General features: G+C 40.0%; 1 protein-coding gene across 1 annotated transcript in view; it reads right to left on the reverse strand.

The window, feature by feature from the left end:
- The window catches only part of kat6b (K(lysine) acetyltransferase 6B), a 144,224-nt gene extending 130,126 nt beyond the window's left edge, over positions 1-14,098 (reverse strand). The window contains exons 1-2 of the mRNA XM_085970442.1: positions 13,960-14,098; positions 12,226-13,162 (exon numbers count right to left, since the gene is read on the reverse strand). Of these exons, the coding sequence (XP_085826568.1) occupies positions 12,226-12,849 (624 nt within the window). The 5' untranslated portion in view covers positions 12,850-13,162; positions 13,960-14,098. The remainder of the gene's footprint in view (positions 1-12,225; positions 13,163-13,959) is intronic.
- Positions 14,099-19,768: the final 5,670 nt, after the last annotated feature.

Consider the following 19,768-nt stretch of genomic DNA (forward strand, 5'->3'; position numbering starts at 1 on the left):
CTCATGTTTTCTCACTGGGTGCTGCCTGACTTGGAGTGTCTCCAGCATGTTCTGTTTTTGTTTTAGATTTCCAGCATCTGCAGTATTTTGTTTTTTGTTCAAAAGAAAACTGAGGTTTTATTTACAAACAGAAAAGGCTGGGGCGGAGGAATACAATGGGTTTTCAAAATTGAAAGTTCTTTATTAGGGCTGCCAATTAATAGCCGTTAACTTCTGCAATAATTGCAGAGTGAACTGTAATTAACTGACAGCCCTAATTTATATATAAATATACATAATTAAATGTTAATGAGCTGGAAGTCAACTTATATCTTCTGCAAACTTCTTAGAATGGAAATGTAAATCAAGAACAATCAAATTACCAAAGCACTTGAAAAGTTTTTCATTTGCCATTTTTTTTCTTCAGTCTACTGACCACTTCCAGGTAAAAACGGATTAGCATACAAATATGTAAAAACATTTTTTTTTTAAACCAATAATGACCAACTGAGTGCTCAATCCAGGACCTAACTTCAGTCAGGAGCCTAGACCTGGAGTTTACAGCTAATCCCATCCTGCTACACGATGCTTCTAGCATACCTGAACATTCGCAATCCATTCCCGACCATCAAGCAACCCCTTCCCTCTGACTGCTAAAAAGCTGGAAAAACAAGAGAGATTCCTTTTCTGGCCTCCATACTTCCCAGTTAATTGTAAATTTTCTGCCTTGTTAACATGTCACAGGTTATCAAATACGGTGAAAAATACAACTCGTATGATCCACTCCTCTCACAAGTACACATCAAATTAGTCTGTAACAGCTGGAAATCCTCAACACCCAAGGCCCAGGTGAAATTTCCAATTCATGCTGAAGGCCTTGCAGAGAGTAGGCCTATAGAGGCATATCTTTCAGGCATTTCTAATGAACAATTTTATGGGGTAAATTAGTAATTTTCTGTGATTATGTTGCATTTAGGTTAGAATTTTGTAGCAATATAGAGTCATAGAATGATACAGCACAGGAGGCAATCTGGCCCATCGAGCCTGTGGCAGCTCTTTGGGAGAGCTATTCAATTAGTCCCACTCCCTCTGCTCTTTCCCCATGGACCTGTAAATGTTTCCTCTTCAAGTATTTATCCAATTCCCTTTTGAAAGTTACTATTGAATCTGCTTCCACCGCCCTTTCAGACTGTGCATTCCAGGTCACCACAACTTGCTGTGTACATTTTTTTCCCCCATCATGTCGCCTCTGGTTCTTTTGCCAATCACCTTAAATCTGTAAACTGGCCTGAATGTATAAAAGGAGAGGCTGAAACCAGGAGGAATAAATTATTTCAGCAATTTGGTTCACTTCATGATCTTGGTTTCAAATTACTAAGTTTGAAAAAAAGATTGAGTAATTTGTGTGTTCCTCTTTTTGCCCGGAGAATAGAACTGTTTTTCTTGCTGTGCAGTTAGTCAATGGGATATTTGCATATCAGTATACTTAACTGATAGTCCAGCACTATTTTTTACCCTATATAGACAGGTATCACTGTGGAGGTGTGATGCTATAGATGTATACATGTGAGTTTTAATAAGATAGATATTCAAGGATACAATTTTTTTAAAGCAGTTAATTTACAAGAAATTATATAACAAACATGGCAAAAGAAATGGATTATTTTGGTATCTTAATTTCCACTTGAATGATATAATCAAGTGAAGCAAACCAAGCATAATGCAAAGTCAATAAATTCATTTCAGTTGTTGACATGGAGACCTACTGGGAGTCTATCACTAAAGGAAATGAATCATTATCAGCACTTATGCTCCAAGAACACCTACACTATCTTAAAATCAGACTGCCATCTAATCTATCACCTAATTCAGACCTCCAGATTCTGACAGTTTTGTTGTAACTGATCTGGGTGAACTGAAACAAAGCCTGTTTCAAGGAAATTTATGAACAGATTTCTTTATGATGCCCAAACAGAAACAATTTGAATCTCATCTGAATATTATTTACTGCAAGCTCGTGCTGAAATTTCCAGAAGAGTTTCAGTACAAAATCAATATCAAGTATAAACACTTCAAAACAAGTCCAAGCTGATAACTCAACCAGTAAAAGCATGCAGCTAATGATATTCTAGACAAGATTCAAATTGTTGTATGCTTCAGCATGAAGAAATGTATTCAGAAATATCCTTCCTGTTACAACCTTTGGAGCTGAACCATACCAGCCAGGAAATTCCCAGGTTCACCATCAGTCTGTGTTGACTTAATAAGTGTTCTTGGCATAACCAACTAAGTGTTGCAAACCTTTTTTTTTAAAACTGCAGACTACAAGTGAAAGTTTCATGCTGATTCGCCTGTCTGAGGAGCTCGGCAGTATTATTGCCTGGACCTCTCTCCTACGTGTAGAGAACTATAAACACAGCTCATTTGGCAGGATATGTACTATGCTACAGGAAATCAGAGACATGCAGATCACCAGCAGCCAACAGTCAGAATTGTTAGATATCTGTTCCAGCTCCGGTGGTCTTTGGTTGCACCCTGTTACGCCTCCTATGATATCCAAAAGACACTTGGCTCATTCAACATAATCAGTTTACTAACTTTCACCTCGAGACAGCAATAATACTTTACAAAATGGGAAACTGGTATGTTAGAATTGTGTTGACATGAGAAGGACAGATATAGAGTAAACAACGGGGTCAATGCCAAGACAAGAATGTTAGGTAACAAAAGCTCAAACACATAACTTAAAAGCAGGAGAGTTTCATGCAGACATTTTTCAGCAAGTGTATTAAAGCAATAGCTGTTGTAAAAAGTAAATTCCGATTAACTATATAAAATATTGTGGCAAAAATACTATTAAAGTCAAAATGCTTGCTTCTATGGGTGTAGTGAGAAGTCTTATTTTCAAATTAGCCACGAGGAGAAAATGATTTTTGAACAAAGAACACTGTAGCTGAACCACAGGTCCAAATGTTTCATTTGCAGCACAATATTGACATTTTATCATGACAAATCTGCAAGACTGTATCAAGATCACAACTTTAGTACATTTGGAGACATCTAATATGACATCAGATTTCAGTTAGCATGATGCCTCTGTTGTTACACTGCAATTAAGTAACTAAAGTCACAATCATTACTCTCTGTGCACTGATGTTGATGTTTTGACAGGATTTTGTGAATCAGCAATCTTTGTTAAAGATACACATATTTAATTCCAGTAAGCAAATTTTTCAAAATTGTTTGGGTAACTTTAGCAGGCTAAATAATATCCCCCCCCACCAACCAAAAACAAGCAGACCGACGGGAAAAATAGTATGTTCCTATGGTATATATTTATAACAAAAGGCTCACTAACAGTGGAACATATTGTCTTATGGACAAAGAGTGGAACTATTACATGTTATATTATAATATAAGAAGCTGTTTCCCCGGGCTGGGAAGTCTAGAACCAGGGGTCACAGTCTCAGAATAAGGGGTCGGCCATTTAGGACTGAGATGAGGAGAAATTTCTTCACTCAGAGGGTGGTGAATCTTTGGAATTCTCTACCCCAGAGGGCTGTGGAGGCTCAGTCATTGAGTATATTCAAGACAGAGATCGCTAGATTTTTGGATACGAAGGGAATCAAGGGATATGGGGAATAGTGCAGGAAGGTGGAATTGAGGTAGAAGATCAGCCATGATCTTATTAAATGGGGGAGCAGGCTCGAAGGGCTGTATGGCCTACTTCTGCTCCTATTTCTTTTGTTCTTATGCCCATTTATGAAAGTTGCTTTGATCTAAGTAGCCACTATCTTTGGACGAACAGTAAATTGGTTGGTTAAGGCCATTTGCGACAAAATGATTTTTGGTGAAACATGTTTAACCATGCAATGTTCATCAGCCACATAAATACCGTGGCAACAAGAGCAGGTCAGAGGCTGGGTATTCTGCTGCGAGTGTCTCACCTCCTGACTCCCCAAAGCTTTTCCACCATCTACAAGGCACAAGTAAGGAGCGTGATGAAATACTCTCCACTTGCCTGGATGAGTGCCGCTCCAACAGCACTCAAGAAGCTCGACACCATCCAGGACAAAGCAGCCCGCTTGATTGGCACCCCATTCACCACCTTAAACATTCACTCCCTCCACCACCGGCGTACTGTGGCTGCAGTGTGTACCATCTACAAAATGCACTGCAGCAACTCGCCAAGGCATCTTCGGCAGCACCTCCCAAACCCGCGACCTCTACCACCTAGAAGGACAAGCGCAGCAGGCGTATGGGAACACCACCACCTCCAAGTTCCCCTCCAAGTCACACACCATCCTGACTTAGTATATCGCCGTTCCTTCATCGTCGCTGGGTCAAAATCCTGGAACTCCCTACCTAACAGCACTGTGGGAGTACCTTCACCACACGGACTGCAGCGGTTCAAGAAGGTGGCTCACCACCACCACCTGCTCAAGGGCAATTCGGGATGGGCAATAAATGCTGGCATTGCCAGCGACGCCCTGATCCCATAAACAAATAAAAAACATATTAGTAGACATACCCACTTCAATACGCATGGACAATGTACTGACGAAGGAATCTCTAGTAAAGAAACACAATAACGGACAGATGTAAATAAAAATCTGTTACACCATTGTTGCATCTTTAAATTATCTTAAAAGGTTTTATATTTAGAACCTCAAGTTCTGTTAACTTATTGTTTGTACAGGAAGTTAATATACCCTTTTACAACTTGAGTGCAATAGAATTGACTAACTTCCAAGTTAAACGTTTTGATTTAAGTCAAAGTTGACAGCATTTTAAAACAAACAAATTAGCAACATGCCATTTACCAATCCCAAAGTTATTACATCTTATGTAAATTATTTAACAAGATCTGCTCACAGATTCAAAACTGTAATGTTATTTAAAAAAAAGTTAGTTTAGCAATCACAGAATAGCATTATGCAGATTCTTTGTAAGAGATATCCTTCCATTTGTCACACTCCAGCCATTTCTAAATAAGGACAGTAAAGGAATTTTAGCATTTATGGCTATCAGCACTATCACGGTAAAATTAGTGGAATTTAATCTAAGGATTACTAGAAATAACAAATTATTGAAAGGCTATGAATTCTGGTGCAAGCTATTCAGGGCAGCTCTAAATGGCCTGTTTATTCCTCCCGGATGATTCACAATATGTATAAATGGAAATCGAAGTGGCGTCTAAGAGGATTACTTAATTTTAGCATCTCATTTGCAATTAATTTTTGACAGAAATAAACACAAATTGCAATACAGGTAGACTATCCTTTATCCGAAAACCTCGGGACCAGCCGTGTTTCGGTTTTCGGAAAATTTCGGATTTCGGAAGGTATTTTATAAGACTGGGAAATTTGTCGGGGGTGGGGGTCGGCGGTCCGTGGCGGGGGTCGTGCGCCACTCTGGTCATGTCGTGCGCACGACTTACGCTGAACGAAAAAACCTTCGGTTTTTAGAGGGTTTCGGTTTTCGGAAGTTCGGATAAAAGGTAGTCTACCTGTACTACAAAACTTCAATCTGAGGTTGGAAGGCTGTGTCTTGGTTTGAGAAAAGTAAATTGAACTCAGTTTATAGAAAACACATTTTTACAGGACACCATCTAATTGATCAAATAAAGTAATAATGAATTACCAATGTTATAATTTTATTGGTTAACTCAAAAAGAAACAAAATATATAGTGTATTTACAGCAAATACTTATCATTACTCAGCAAATGATAGCAATCTTAGTTCCTCAACTGTTAAAACAAGCTGCTGGCTTTAATTCAGCTTTTACAAATATGGAATATTCAACCCACTACTAGGATATCAAAGCACTTAAAATGTACACCAAAGCAGTGCAATGAACACCATATCTAAAAAACAATGCTTGTCACCATCTACAAGACAGTAGAACTTGCTGCCTGTAAGATAACTCGCACCATAGAGACAATTCCCAAAATTTACCCCCAGCAACAGTCAATGCTCATTCCCAGAAAACAGGTCGTCATGCATCCAGCAATTCTCAGTTTAGGTATCAGTACCTTGTTTTCTGGTTTAGATCCACACAAGCATTTAACACTGGGGTGGACCATATTTTGTGTGAGTGTGCAAAAGGCCAGGGCAATAACATCTCCACTAGAGTCACCAATGCCAGTCCTTGATCAACTAACAGCATTGCTACAATTGATGAAAATCTGTCAATCAGTCAAACAGAAACCATTATTTTCCGGGAAAGAATGGTCCTCCTTTACTTATTCCTCCCAAAATAAAAGGAAAAACCTAAATCTCATTGCATCAACATGGCCCACTGATGGGCTATCTAGCTTGTTACTGATGTACAAAAAAAATGAAAGCTCATGCTACATATTTAATCACAATGGCTTTCAACATCCTCAAAATGTTAGGAAGACCAGAGGAAATTGAAACATCAACACACTGAATCTAATCGAATATTGCCAACCTTGGCTCAGCTGTAGCATTTCACCCAAGTCAGAAGGTTGTGCGTTCAAGGCCCACTCGAAGGGGCGGTTTTACCAATGGGGACGTGATGGAGGTGGGACTGCTGCTCGTTGGGTTTTAGACCCGCCTCCATCGACGTCCAGCCAACTCACGCTATTTTTCCTTGATTGACCTCGTTAAGCCCGCCCAGCGGGCTTAGCAGGCCAATTAAGGGAAAGTCGGTTACTGGCAACGTCAGCGAGTGATGTTTCATCTGTCAAGAGCTTTTGACAGATGAAATGTCATCGTTTGACAGCTCTGTGAAGCTGTCAAACACTGACAATCTGTCTTCTAAGTTGAGTCCTGGGACACAGACTTACTTAGAGATCTCTCCTGAGCAGAAAGCAGAAGGCTGATGCATTTGAGAATGCAGCGGCCATTCTGCTTTCTCTGCCAGTGAGATGAGGGACTCCCGAGATCTGAAGGGATGAAGCCTGGAGGAAGAAGCAAAGGTAAAGCTTTTAAAACACTTAAGACTCACCTCACACACTTACCTCTACACACCAGACATCTCAGCCCCTCCGACCCCCGGCTCGCCTCGCTGACCCTGGCGAGGTTCGGAGCCATCGGGAAGCCCACACTTTAGGTGGCAAAATAGGGATTATCCAAAAAACTGCCTGTTAACTTGCACTAATCCCCTTCCTGCCTCGAGGAGGTGGCTCCCAGCGCGGGTTGGGTACCTGCCTCCTGGGAAGATGGCACGGAGGCGAGGTGGGTTGGGTACCCACCCCCAGATTCTGCCATTTTCCTGGCAGTCCCGTCTCCATACCCGCCTCCCCAGGACTGGCAAAATCGCCCCCTATGAATTGAGCACATTATCTCGACTGATACTCCAGTGCAGTACTGAGGGAGTACTACACCATCAGAGGTGCTCTATTGCAGATGAAATGTTAAACCGAGACTCTAGCTTCCCTCTTGGATGGATGTAAAGATCCCATTCACTATTAAAAGAGCAGGGGAGTTCTGGTTTGCTGCCCAACATTTATACCTCAACTAACACCAAAAACAGATAACTGACCATTTATCTCAATTGCTGTTTGTGGGATCTTGCTGTGTGCAAATTGGGTGACACATTTCCCTACATTACGGCAATGACTATACTTCAAAATAGCTGCGAAGTGCTTTGGGACGTCCTGAAATCGTGAAAGACGCTTTATAAATGTATGTTTGTTCTTTCTTACCAGTAAGTGCTACTCAGGAACTTAATTATAATCAGAGCCTCAACTCAAATGCCTAGCCAAGTGCTCTCAACGTCAAGACTGTGACAGCAGGATCACTGGTTTAGAGTGAAAATGAGTACATTATCTGCCAGAATATCTACTGAACTTTTACACACGGGATTCTATTGCAGTTTGTAAAATGTGTATGTAAGAAGCTATTTACATGTGTGCATCGCAAGTGTTGAAACATGTTCACTGGATCAAACTCAGAAATCTCTACTTTCAGTCTTTCATCATCCTGCTGCTTTCCTGCAGCAGGGATTATCCAAAGTACAACTTTGTCCATTGTCACCATCTTTGATTCATGCTGCTGACCGTATGTTTATTTTAAGAGGGGAAAGATAGATTTCTCTCCAATCTGCCCAAGATAGCTGGCATTCCGGGTTAAAAATCCCATCCACCAGGGTCGCTTTCCAGATTTGGACAGTTGGAAAACCAAGTAGTTGAATCATTTGTAAGTATTTTCATTGGTTTATTGCTCCAACTTCAGCCCTTTTACACGTCCTTGCTCAATGCATTGACTTGTTTTGTAGCACTGTGCTGCTTTTCATCACTGCCCTGACTAGCTTCTGGAAATCCCGGTAGCAATTACACTACAATTGTGTGGTGAGGTCACTCAATGAAAATCCGTTCAATTCATCCAATGTAGAAGACTAATTCAAAAGTAACTAAAAGGCTGTGACTTCCAGTCAATACGCCCTGTGCTGCTAAACTGAGAACAGTACTAAAACAGATCAGATGCAGTGGGGACCCAAAATAGATCAACAGGCAGGTTAACTTTGAAAAGGCATTATGAAGCAGGGAAAAGGGGCAGAATTTTGTTGTTGGTCAGTAAAATGAGATTATGCTTATACAGTTAGGCACTACACGGACAACTTAATCTCTGCCAATGCACATTAATTTTGCTACTTGACTATTGTGTTATCAATCATAATTTTTCCTGCCATTATCAAGCAAGTTAGTAACAACTTTGAGAAAGGAGCTGGTGGGAGAATTTAACTTCCATACTTAAAATTAGTGTTGTCACCAGGATTTGAATGAAGTGCATTTTGAGAGGTAGAACATTAAGGTGGCACTGCATTCATAACTCTGTCACTGGTGGTGGTTGGTATCCACATTCTAAGCAAATGGAGCAAAAAAGAACTGAAATATATAAATTTATGAAAAAAAGACAAGACAAACTAGATGCAGGAAGGATGTTCCCGATGGTCGGGGAGTCCAGAACCAGGGGTCACAGTCTAAGGATAAGGGGTAAGCCATTTAGGACAGAGATGAGGAGGAATTTCTTCACCCAGTGAGTGGTGAACCTGTGGAATTCTCTGCCACAGAAGGCAGTTGAGGCCAATTCATTAAATATTCAAGAAGGAGTTGGATATATTTCTTAAGGCTAAAGGGATCAAGGGATATGGGGAGAAAGCAGGGACTGAATTTGGATGATCAGCCAAGATCTCATTAAATGGCGGAGCAGGCTCGAGGGGCCGAATGGCCTACTCCTGCTCCTATCTTTCTAAGTAGCAACAGAGTTCAGACTACAAAAAGTACATTTATGGAGGCCTCGTGACTCTGACTTTAGTGCAAACAGGATGTATGGTTGTTATTCTACTAAGCTTATAATTTTAAGGAAACCTTCCAAGGACTTGGCAGCAACTGAAAGTATTAAAATTAAACATTCAATCCCCAGAGAGTTACACATATATATTTTGTTTAAAAAATGTCTTGGAGGAATGACTACTTTTCTGGAGTGGAAGCAAAATTACGTATGCCACTTGTGGTCAGTAGTGGTACTGCACTGGCACGTTCAATACAGAATCTGTAATACAGTGACATACCAGTACTTAAATCACCAGTCAGTTAGTTAAGGTCTAATATTGGTCTTCTCTAGCCTTTTCAAACCATCAATAGACTCTGATCAGACTTTAAAATGCTGATCCCCACAAATGGAATTTTGCTGCAAGTTCTACAACCAATCAGAAAATTCCACGAATGAAATCAGAAAAGATTCATAATTTTGCAGCTACTGAATTAAAAGTAAGGAAGGTTTACTAGGTGTATAGAAACAAGATGGTACAATCAAAAAATATCTGAATCAACTGACCATCCAATTGAATTTACAGTAATCAGGTTTAACTACTGGAATGTATTTATAAAAACAGCATTAGAAACCCTCAAAGTACATGTTTTCCTCATTTGTTCCAAAAACATTTACTGTAATATAAATCTTCATTTTCTTTCTAAAGTATATGCATAAAGGGTTTTGTATCATCTTCAGCACTCTGCTGTAGTATATATTTGTGAATATTATGGATGGCTCCCCAAGTAATTTGGATACTTAACAGAACTATTTTACAGAAATAACAAGAGTTTTGTTTCAATTTGGAGCAATAGATAGTAAAAACAAGTTACTAAGTATGTGTCACACCAAACATTCTATTGCAGTACAGTGTAACTTAAAGCAAAGAAATGAGGTTGCACTTCTGAAACCTGGACTATTCGAATGCAATAGGTGCAACAATTGGAATGCTAATGGCAGTTTTATAACAGCAACTTGAATTTATTTATAAGGCACTTCACAGAAGCATAAACAGATAAAACTGGACACCAAGCTAAAGAAGAAGATAGTAGCAGAGGTCACGAAAAGCTTGGTTAAAGTGGTGGGTTTTAAGGAGGGTCTTAAAGAAGCACAGGAAGGTGGCGAGGTTTAGGGAGGGTATTGCAGAGTGCAGTGAAGGTACAGCCACCAATACTGGAGCAAGGCGGGGGGGGGGGGGGGGGGGGCAGGGGAATGACTAAGAGGCCAGTTATGGGAACACAACAGTTCTTGGAGAGTTGTAGGTTGTTACAGTGATGGGAACGGGCAGAGAGACCATGAAGGGACGTAAACATGAGCATGAGAATTTTAAATTTGAGGTGTTGGGGGACCAGGAGTCAATGCAGGCCAGTGAGTGGGATACAAGCAGAGTTTTAGATGAGCTGCACTTTACAGAGGGTGGACGATGGAAGGAGAGCATTGGAACAGTCGAGTCTGGAAATGGCAATGGTATGGATGAGATTTCAGCAGCAGATGGACGGAGGCAGGGGCAGATGCGGCGACGTTACGGAGGAGGAAGTAGGCAGAGTTTGTGATGGGGAGAATAATAATTATATACTTATAGAAATAAGTAAACGCCTTCACTTTCTGCAAATACAGAAGAGAAGATTACAGTACAATAATAGACTGTTTTAATTATCTGTAAATCCTTCATTCCAGACTAGAAACTAAATACTCATACACTACAGTACATTGTAAACCATTTGCAACCAGTTACATTATATAAAAGATAAAACTGAAAAGTTTTGCACTTTCACCACTTTGATCAAGTTTCCATCTATTTTGTCTCCTACAAATAACCCACTGTAAACAAATGTATATAAGTACCCTGCCAATAGCCGTGCAAATATTCCTTCAATTAATACTACCAAAAGCCCAGATTGACCCATCACTGTTACTAGTGCAGAATGCTGCTGCTTTTGCTTACAGGACAGTTATTGTGCTTCAAAATAAATTAATTGTGTGAAAGCACTTGGGAGACTTTTTCATGTAATCAGGAATATAAATACAAGCATCTTGAAGAGCAGGAGAGTTTTCCCAGTGTCTTGGCCATCATTTATCCCTCAACCAACATCAAACAGAATGTTTTGGTAACTTATCTCATTATTGTTGGTGGGTCCTTGCTGTTTGCAAATTGGCTGCCACATTTCCCTACATTACAACAGTGAGTACACTTCAAAAGTACTTAATTAGCTGTGAAATGCTTTGGGAGATCCTGAGGTTATAACAGGTACTATATAAATGCAGTTCTTTCTTTCCCATCTCCATTAATAATATATAGCAACATGAAGTTAGAATGGTCCAAGATGATGAAAGGTATTGAAATGGAAGGTCACCTTGCTCTTCATTTGGGACATCCTTAAGCTTTGACCTTCAGAGGCCAGTCAAACATCATGTTATAATGGGTGAGCACAGCAAACAGCCATTCATAATTAGTCACAGTCCTCTTACGTACACAGAGAAGACCACTTCTGTGGGAGCTTGAAGTGATTAATGCATCCTCAGCACCTAATCAGATCATTTAAACATAATCTATTTATTAAATGCCTCTTTAGGTCTCATCAACATCACTAAAATCATTACATCATCATTCAAGGTTTGAACTTTGTAATACTGAGTGGTCTGCTGTTTCAAAGATCAGCCAACACAAAAAAGCTCACTGTTCCAAGGATATGGCTATAACAAACCTGTCAGGGTACATTCAATCTTTAGATGTATTTTACCCTGAAATATAAACACAACTCCTCATGTTTAAATGGCTTTGCAATCTGCCTCACTTGTAATGATCATAAATCTCACTCCAAACAGATCCCTTAAATTGACAGTTCTGTATATCCATCTCTTAATACCAACACTTCTGCAGGAACAGTCCAAAACTAAACAAACATTTCAAGATAAATGATTAGGAGTTTCTTTTCCCCATCCACATGTCAGCTGCAAACTTACCTTTTCTTTTTCATGAGGAAGATGGGTGATTGGTAGGAGAGATGAAGGGGAAGAATGATTATACTTTGCTGCTCCCTTGCCTCCTGCACTCCCATAATTCACTCGGTAAAGAGGCCCATCCTTTAATATTCTCCCATTATTCACAGCACGCTTGGTAGCTAGTCTAAGCCTCTGTTGAAATGTGGAACTGCTGGTAATAATAGCCAAGTCACTTTGGCTTCTCAAGTATTTCTCTATGTTCTTTAGCGAGGAACCATTTGGTTCTGCCAATCCTTCAACTGCTCTCTTGAGTATCTTATTCCAGTCCACATTACTAATGTCAATGCAGTTTCTGGCTGTACACCCTTGTGTGGATTTTGAAAGACTGCAAGGCTTAATGGGTGCAAAACGTCCAGGTTTCTCTGGATCCTTGTAGGATGAAAGCCCTTTGTTTGTAACTTTAAGTATTGTGCCATCTTTCACACTAAGTTCCAACTGTTCTAGAACAGTCTTCCTATCTAATCCATGTGAAGATGACACTGCATGGCAAATTCTCTCCTCCGACGGCCTTTGCTTTTGCTTTTTCACCTTCTGAATAGCTTCTAGAATCCATTCAGTGTATAACGGGTTTGCAAGCTTTACCATGGTTGACCATTCATATGTTGCTCACTCACGATCCTAGGCGTAGAAGTTACTCCTTCTCCCTGTGTTCAATCAAATCCATGCCACGAACTAAAAGGTTTTCCTGAGAAATTAAACAATTCACTGAAGTAAGGACCAAAACATGCCTTGACATTGGCACCAGTAACATGTTTGCTAGTCAAAAATATCCATCAAAACAGCACTGAGCCTAATTAGTCTCACAAGACAGTGGATAAACAGGCTAATCTTCTGAAGGTTCAACCAACAGGTTTCCAAAAGACTCCCAATGGACTAGTTGTAGATGTAAGAACGGGTCCTGCAAGGAAAAAAGGTAAACAATGTTAATGTGTCCTCTGCAAAATTCATTGAAGTCAGAGAGAAAAAACCCCACAAAACTAGCAACTTGTTCCCGATCCAGCAGCATATATCTAGCTGTTATGATCAGTTTGTAAGATTGACAATTTCAAATCCCTCATGTTTACATCAGAATGTCACCATTGTAAATACACGTGCACTGCAGCAAGTTCTCTCAACCTCGCTGTAGATCCTAGCCTAAATATAAAGGGCGTGATGTCACTCCCCTCCTAAAACAAAAATCAATAAAAGTAGGAAAACTCGGTTGCATCACGTCTCGGTTGCACATTTTTCAGGTGAGCAACTTTCGCACGCGTGTTTTCCAACATAGTCGCATTCACATTTATCTGACAGTGACTTTAACGCAGGCAGCGTTCCTTGCTTTCTTCTTCCAAGGAGAAATAAAAACATTTTTTCCTGAAAAAAAATGCAGATAAAACAGTGACCAACAGATGCACGATCGGCTGGTGAGCAGGGCGCTGCAATCATTTAAAAGTCCTCGACCTGCTGGCAGCAGCGTCCTGTCGGTCTCGGTACCCGCAGCAGCAGCACTCAGGGTCACACCAGACATTTGCTCGAGACAACCATTGCAATGAGGATCCTTAAAAAAAAAGACATCTCCTCATTAACCCACAATGACGGCCTTCCTCTATATTCTCCCTTCAGGTGGCGCACCAAATGCGGAAGGTTTTCTGAGAGAAAAAAAACAAATGGAGAGGGGAGGTGGGGGAAGAAAATGTAAAAAAAAAATCAACGCACCTTGCTTCACACTCGAGCGCGGAGGCGGCTGGTGTCGAGCAGAGCAGGCGCCATTTTGTCCCAATGTTTGAACACCGGAGTTTACAGGCAAAGCGACATGACGCTGATTACAGCCGAATGGAGTCCCATTACAGCCCAGCGCGCAAACCCCACCTCCCCGGCCTGGAAAGTCCCGCCCCCTCCGCCACCCTCATTGGCCGCCGTTCCACCACGCCGCCAATCACCCGGCCCCCACCTGGCACGCTCGCAACCACGGCGCCTCCTCATTGGCCCGCCGCCCCTGTCAATCACCGCCACGTCCCTCATATATTGCCCCCTTCCCTCCTCCTCCTCCTTTCATTTTCAGGTTCGGTTGGCCCGCAGCATTTATGTCATTTGCGCAAGAGCTAAATTTTAAGTTTAACGCCTTGCCTCCCACGTTTATTTTGCTCAGTTGGCGGAAGACTCCCCGGCTTCACATATATACACGCTCCTGTCCAATGATTATTATTATTTTTTCCAAAGCAGGTTGCTGTTTGTGAAATGTCAAGTTGAGAAACATTAAAAGTGTTTTTTTTTGGAGGGCATCACAAGTCAATATGCCCATGTCTAATTCTTCCTTCAGGTCCTTTATTCCAAAAAGTAAAAGAAAAAAGTCAATATTTTGACAGCAAATGTTTTAAGTAACACCTTCCAAATCTAATAGCAAAATACTGCAGATGATGGAAATCTCAAATAACAAAAAATGCAGGAAACACTCAGCAGGTCAGGCAGCATCCGTGGAGAGATGCTGCCTGACCAGACCTTCCAAACCTAATTTATTCCAAAAGTACCTTTATTTTTAAAGTGTCAATATTTTGACAGCAAATGTTTTAAACACCTTCCAAATCGATATTCCAAAAATACCTTTATTTTTAAAAAAAAGTAAATTTTGAGAGCAAACGCTTTAAACACCTGACAAATCTATTTTATGCTAAAAGTACCTCCAATTAAAGAAAAAAAGGTCAATATTTTGACAGTAAATGTTTTAAAACACCTTCCAAATCGATTTTTTTCCCCAATAAAAAAATGCAGCAAACTCTAATTGGACGAGCCATTGGTGTCTAACGCAGTGTTGCCCTCACTAATAGCAGCCACCACCCCCTATCGCTTAATTCCAACAACAACAAAAAAGCAAAGTGGACCATCTCTCGCCCGCCCGCCCTCCGGATTAATATTGATGGGAACGGGGAGAGGGATTCGGAGCGTCGGTTGAGCTGCAGTTGCTGCGCTTAAAAAAAAATTAGGAGAATAAAATGGCGCTTAGTTTTATATTATTATATATATATAAATAAACACAGGCACACGGAAGTGGCAATTTTTTTTGTTGCAACCTCTTATTTAGCTTTATTTTTTCTCTCTCTCAACATTCCTCTCACACAAAGGTTAACTGACTTCTGGAAGGTGGGAGTCAGCCGGCTCCGGGTGCGACCGCCTGCTTGCTCCCTCTGTTGGGGGAATGAGCAGCAAGGGCTGTGTGTGTGTGGACACCACAGCGACTGCTCACCCTCCCCGCTCACCAGGCCAGCTCTCCGCCAGCCGCCTCATAACCACCCATTTCCCCCGCCCCCACCACCCAAAAAAAAAACAGGTTGATCTGCATACGCCGCTACAAAGTAGTGCCCTTCCAACGCTTCCCCGCTCGCTGCGGGGGCACGCCTCTTGTTTATTAAGAGAGCAGCACCATTCACTTAACACTGTCCTCTCCTCAGCAACCTGCCACTTGAACAATCTCTGCCTGCCCCCCTTCCTCCTGCTCCAGCTTTGTGTTTAAAAAAAAAATCTTCTCCTATAAATGCTTGAACCATCTCTGTGGGCCAGTCTGCTTGGTTAAAAAAAATCTACTACTATAATGCTTTTTTCCCCCAAAATGAAAAAGTTTATTTTTTCTTATCTTCCTTCCTCTGCAACAATTTTAATAATCTCCCAGCACCAGAGACTCAACAAACAAGAGATTGGGGGGGGGGGGGAGGGTAGGCTTGAGATCTAAGTGCTTATTGGCTCAGATCTTATTCTATATGCCAGCTGTCTTAATTTCTTACGCAGGGTAACAGATGGCACACAACACACAAGCGAGGTATTATCAATGTACAAAATCGCCCATCATTAATTCTGCGGGCATTTCTTCCAACCCTGTTTTTGTTTTAACTGTATTTAAGGTCTATTTTGTGTGCTTGCATTACATTTTGATATTAATTAGTGGATACTTCTTGTTTGTTAACCAGATAGGAATTACTTTCATCTAAATAATCCCATATTATTGCAAAAATGTGTTTTGCAAAATTACTGTGAACTAATCTTGATAAATAATATATGGATATTTTTCAGTGATTTTTACAAATGCCAAACTGCTGTGAAGAGGATAATACTTACCCTGGAAGTCCAAATCAAGTCAAATACCCACAAATGTTAATGGTATATCAGAACACGGATATATCTTTGACCAATAAGGATTCAGTGTAGTTCTGAGACACTAAACTGTACGTGAGTGAACTGTGTGATGATGTTATACAATAGTTCCAATATACTTTCGCAAGGATAGCCCAATTCAAAAATATGGTTCAAATTTACTAACCAAAAATTACATGAAAAATACTATATAATTTTGTGTAGCTGGTACCAGCTTTTTCATATTTTAATCAGGTTCATGAACCCGAGTGTTTGTTAAATGCGAACTATTTCTTTCAAACACATTTAGCTGTCATACAGAACCCTGTTTTGTTTATAGGAGGCTTGTAAGACAACGGAATCTCATAATGCGAGGTGGAGTAGCGGAATATGAACCATCTGAAAGGTGCTTCAAATTAAACAACATAATAGTATAAAGAATGAATGAAACTGGAACAGTGATTGGTCATTGGACTGTGTTCCATTTTATATTAGAATGGAATCCGTAAAGTCATTTTTCAGAGAATACAGCAGATAAAGAAATGTGGTGAGTACTTTCTAAATACATATTGAATGATGATACTGAAAAACAGAATGATTTAAGTAGCAGTGTATAGAATACACCAATTCTATTACGTTGACCGTGAACCTCGACTCTCTTACTGTTATGTCCCTTCTATCCCGCACAAATATTCTTTCCGTAATTCCTATTTACTCCAATTTTCTGTTAATTTAGGTACTGCACACTTCGGGGTTTATACGTTAACTATACACTTTCCAATTAAATTCGTAACATGCCTTTTCAAAACAGCTCTGCACGTGGCATCCTGTGATTGTAATTGGTTCATTTTCTCCAAGCATACATGGCCCCCATTGCTCACAGCCCCGATGTTGTGTGTATTCACCTGAGCATTTAATATATTTTTGTCTTGTAGCCCCGTTCTTGTGTATAGATATCATATCATGCAAACAGTTCTCACACAATTGGGGATACAAATTTATTCCACACATATATGTGAGAAACAACATCAAAAACTACTTTCTCAAGAGCCATCAGCAGTTGAAACAAATTCAAACAGCTGTCAGTGACTCTCTCCATCAGCGAGTGCACAGCTGTAAGCACTGGAACGTGTACTGAACAACTATAGCCTTGTCCAAGGAAAGCATACCAGATTAAAACTCCAGTAGTAAAAGGCAATTATAATTTTTTGAAGATGGATCACTTACATTACACAAATAAAATCCCGTGTAGGGAACTGAATACAATATTTATTCAACAAATGAAGGGAATACAAATTATGAGATTTACTTCACTGGTAGAATTAATGCTGTATTCTAAACCTGTCCATGAATTACCCTCTACCTTTTTGTAACTGTCACCAAAAACTTCAATCAAAAAGTAAAAAGATTGCAGGAATTATAATTTGTGGCATACTTTTTCATCAATTTTAAAGGAAATCCTAGGAGAAATTTCAATACAAACTAGGAACATAGGAACAGTTGTAGGCCATTCAGCCCCTCAAGCCTGCGCCACCATTCAATTAGATCATGGCTGATTTGTACCTCAACTCCATTAACCCACCTTAGCTCCATATCCCTCGATACCCTTACCAAACAAAAATCTATCGCTCTTAGTCTCAGTCTTGAAAGCTCAAATTGTCCCAGCATCCACAGCCTTTTGGGGGAAGAGAATTACAACTGAATAACTAAAAAAAAAATCAACAGAGCACCTTGAACCTGGTAAATATCTTGAATTTAGCTATTTATCTTCCCTCGTGCAAGATGAACATTTTAGTTTCTGGACAGACCCAAAGGTACTTCAGTGACATGGCCCACAAAAGTGGTCTACATCAGTCCTAGAAAGGCTACATTCATTCATTAATCAATGAAGAATGTACCCAGTCACCTCTCTTTAATCAGTAGCAATTTTACTGGCAGTAGGAGGGCTGAATGCATTTCAGCAGGCTTCCAGAGAGCTCACCTTTTTGTACATGAGCAGGTAGTATTTTTATGGCTGCTCACTCGCACTGCAGTTAAACATGCTCCGAATTATGGCATCATGAATATTTTCCTTGAGTTAAATTCTCTATTCCATAGTTCCCCACAGAGTACTCATTGTAAAATGCATTTTACAGTGAAACAGGAAAATAAAATTCCACAAATGGTGGTATATGTAAAAAAAAAAAAAGTATATTATCACACATACATGTACATGTGTAATAAATAAAATTAGTCTGTCCAGTAACGAATGTTGAAAATTAAGTTTTGTAAGTTTCCACCCATGGTCAAGATTGTGAACTTCAGAGACCTTCTCTCACTTCATAAGTTTGTTTGCACTGCCATGGCCAAAACTGGTATTGTCTATATTCAACATGAAGCCTCCAGAGCAAAGGATCCAACATATAAATATTCAGATGCGTTTATCAAACAACATGCTAATAAGCAACTGTGGTAAAAATGTGAAGGAATAGCATGGAAAAGCAATAACAATTAGGATAAAAATCTTTGTAGAGGCAACGATGTACTTACCACTGAGTGTTATTTCAAAACCTCTTAAACTGTTTATATGCACCAGCACCTGCTGTAATGAGATTATCATGACAATGCAATCAATACTTGTCCATCATGATAGTCAATACCAGTTAACTCAGGGACTACGTGCTGCTCATTTAATAACTTCAACCAGGTACAGAAGACTATTTTCCAGTCCTTTATGATAGTTGTATAAAATGTTTCAATGATTAAGAACATTTTGTTTGATCATTTAAATTGGGTTCTTTCTGAAACATATAGGCCAAGATACAACCTGCAGATTGTAAAACAGATTGGAATTCAACAATTATGTTGCAGCAAACCTAGTAAATATTAAAGCATTTTTACATAGAATTTACAGCACAGAAACAGACCATTCGGGCAAACTGTTCTGTGCTGGTGTTTATGCTCCACCCACCCTACTTCATCTAACACTATCTGAATATCCTTCTATTCCTTTCTCCCTCATGTACTTATCTAGCTCCCCCTTATAGGCATCGATGCTATTTGCCTTAACTACTCCATGTGGTAGCAAGTTCTACATTCTAATCACTCTCTCAGTAAAGAAATTTCTCCTGAATTCTTTATTGGATTTATTAGTGATACTATCTTAGATTTATCCCCCTAGCTTTGGACTCCCCCAAAAGTGGAAACATCTTCTCTATGTCTATCCTATCAAACCCCATCATAATTTTAAAGACCTCTAATATGTCACCCCTCGACTTTCTCTTTTCTAGAGAAAAGAGCCCCAGCCTATTCAGTTTTTCCAGATAGTTATAACCGCTCAGTTCTGGAATCATCCTTGTACTCCTCTAGAAATGAACCCCAGTTCTTGGTTTGCATTTTTTAATGACTGTTAACTTGCATTGCT

The sequence above is a fragment of the Somniosus microcephalus genome, chromosome 29 (genome assembly GCF_052327205.1).
Source record: "Somniosus microcephalus isolate GS21.2 chromosome 29, FLI_Smic_1.0, whole genome shotgun sequence".
Classification (NCBI taxonomy): Eukaryota; Metazoa; Chordata; class Chondrichthyes; order Squaliformes; family Somniosidae; genus Somniosus; species Somniosus microcephalus.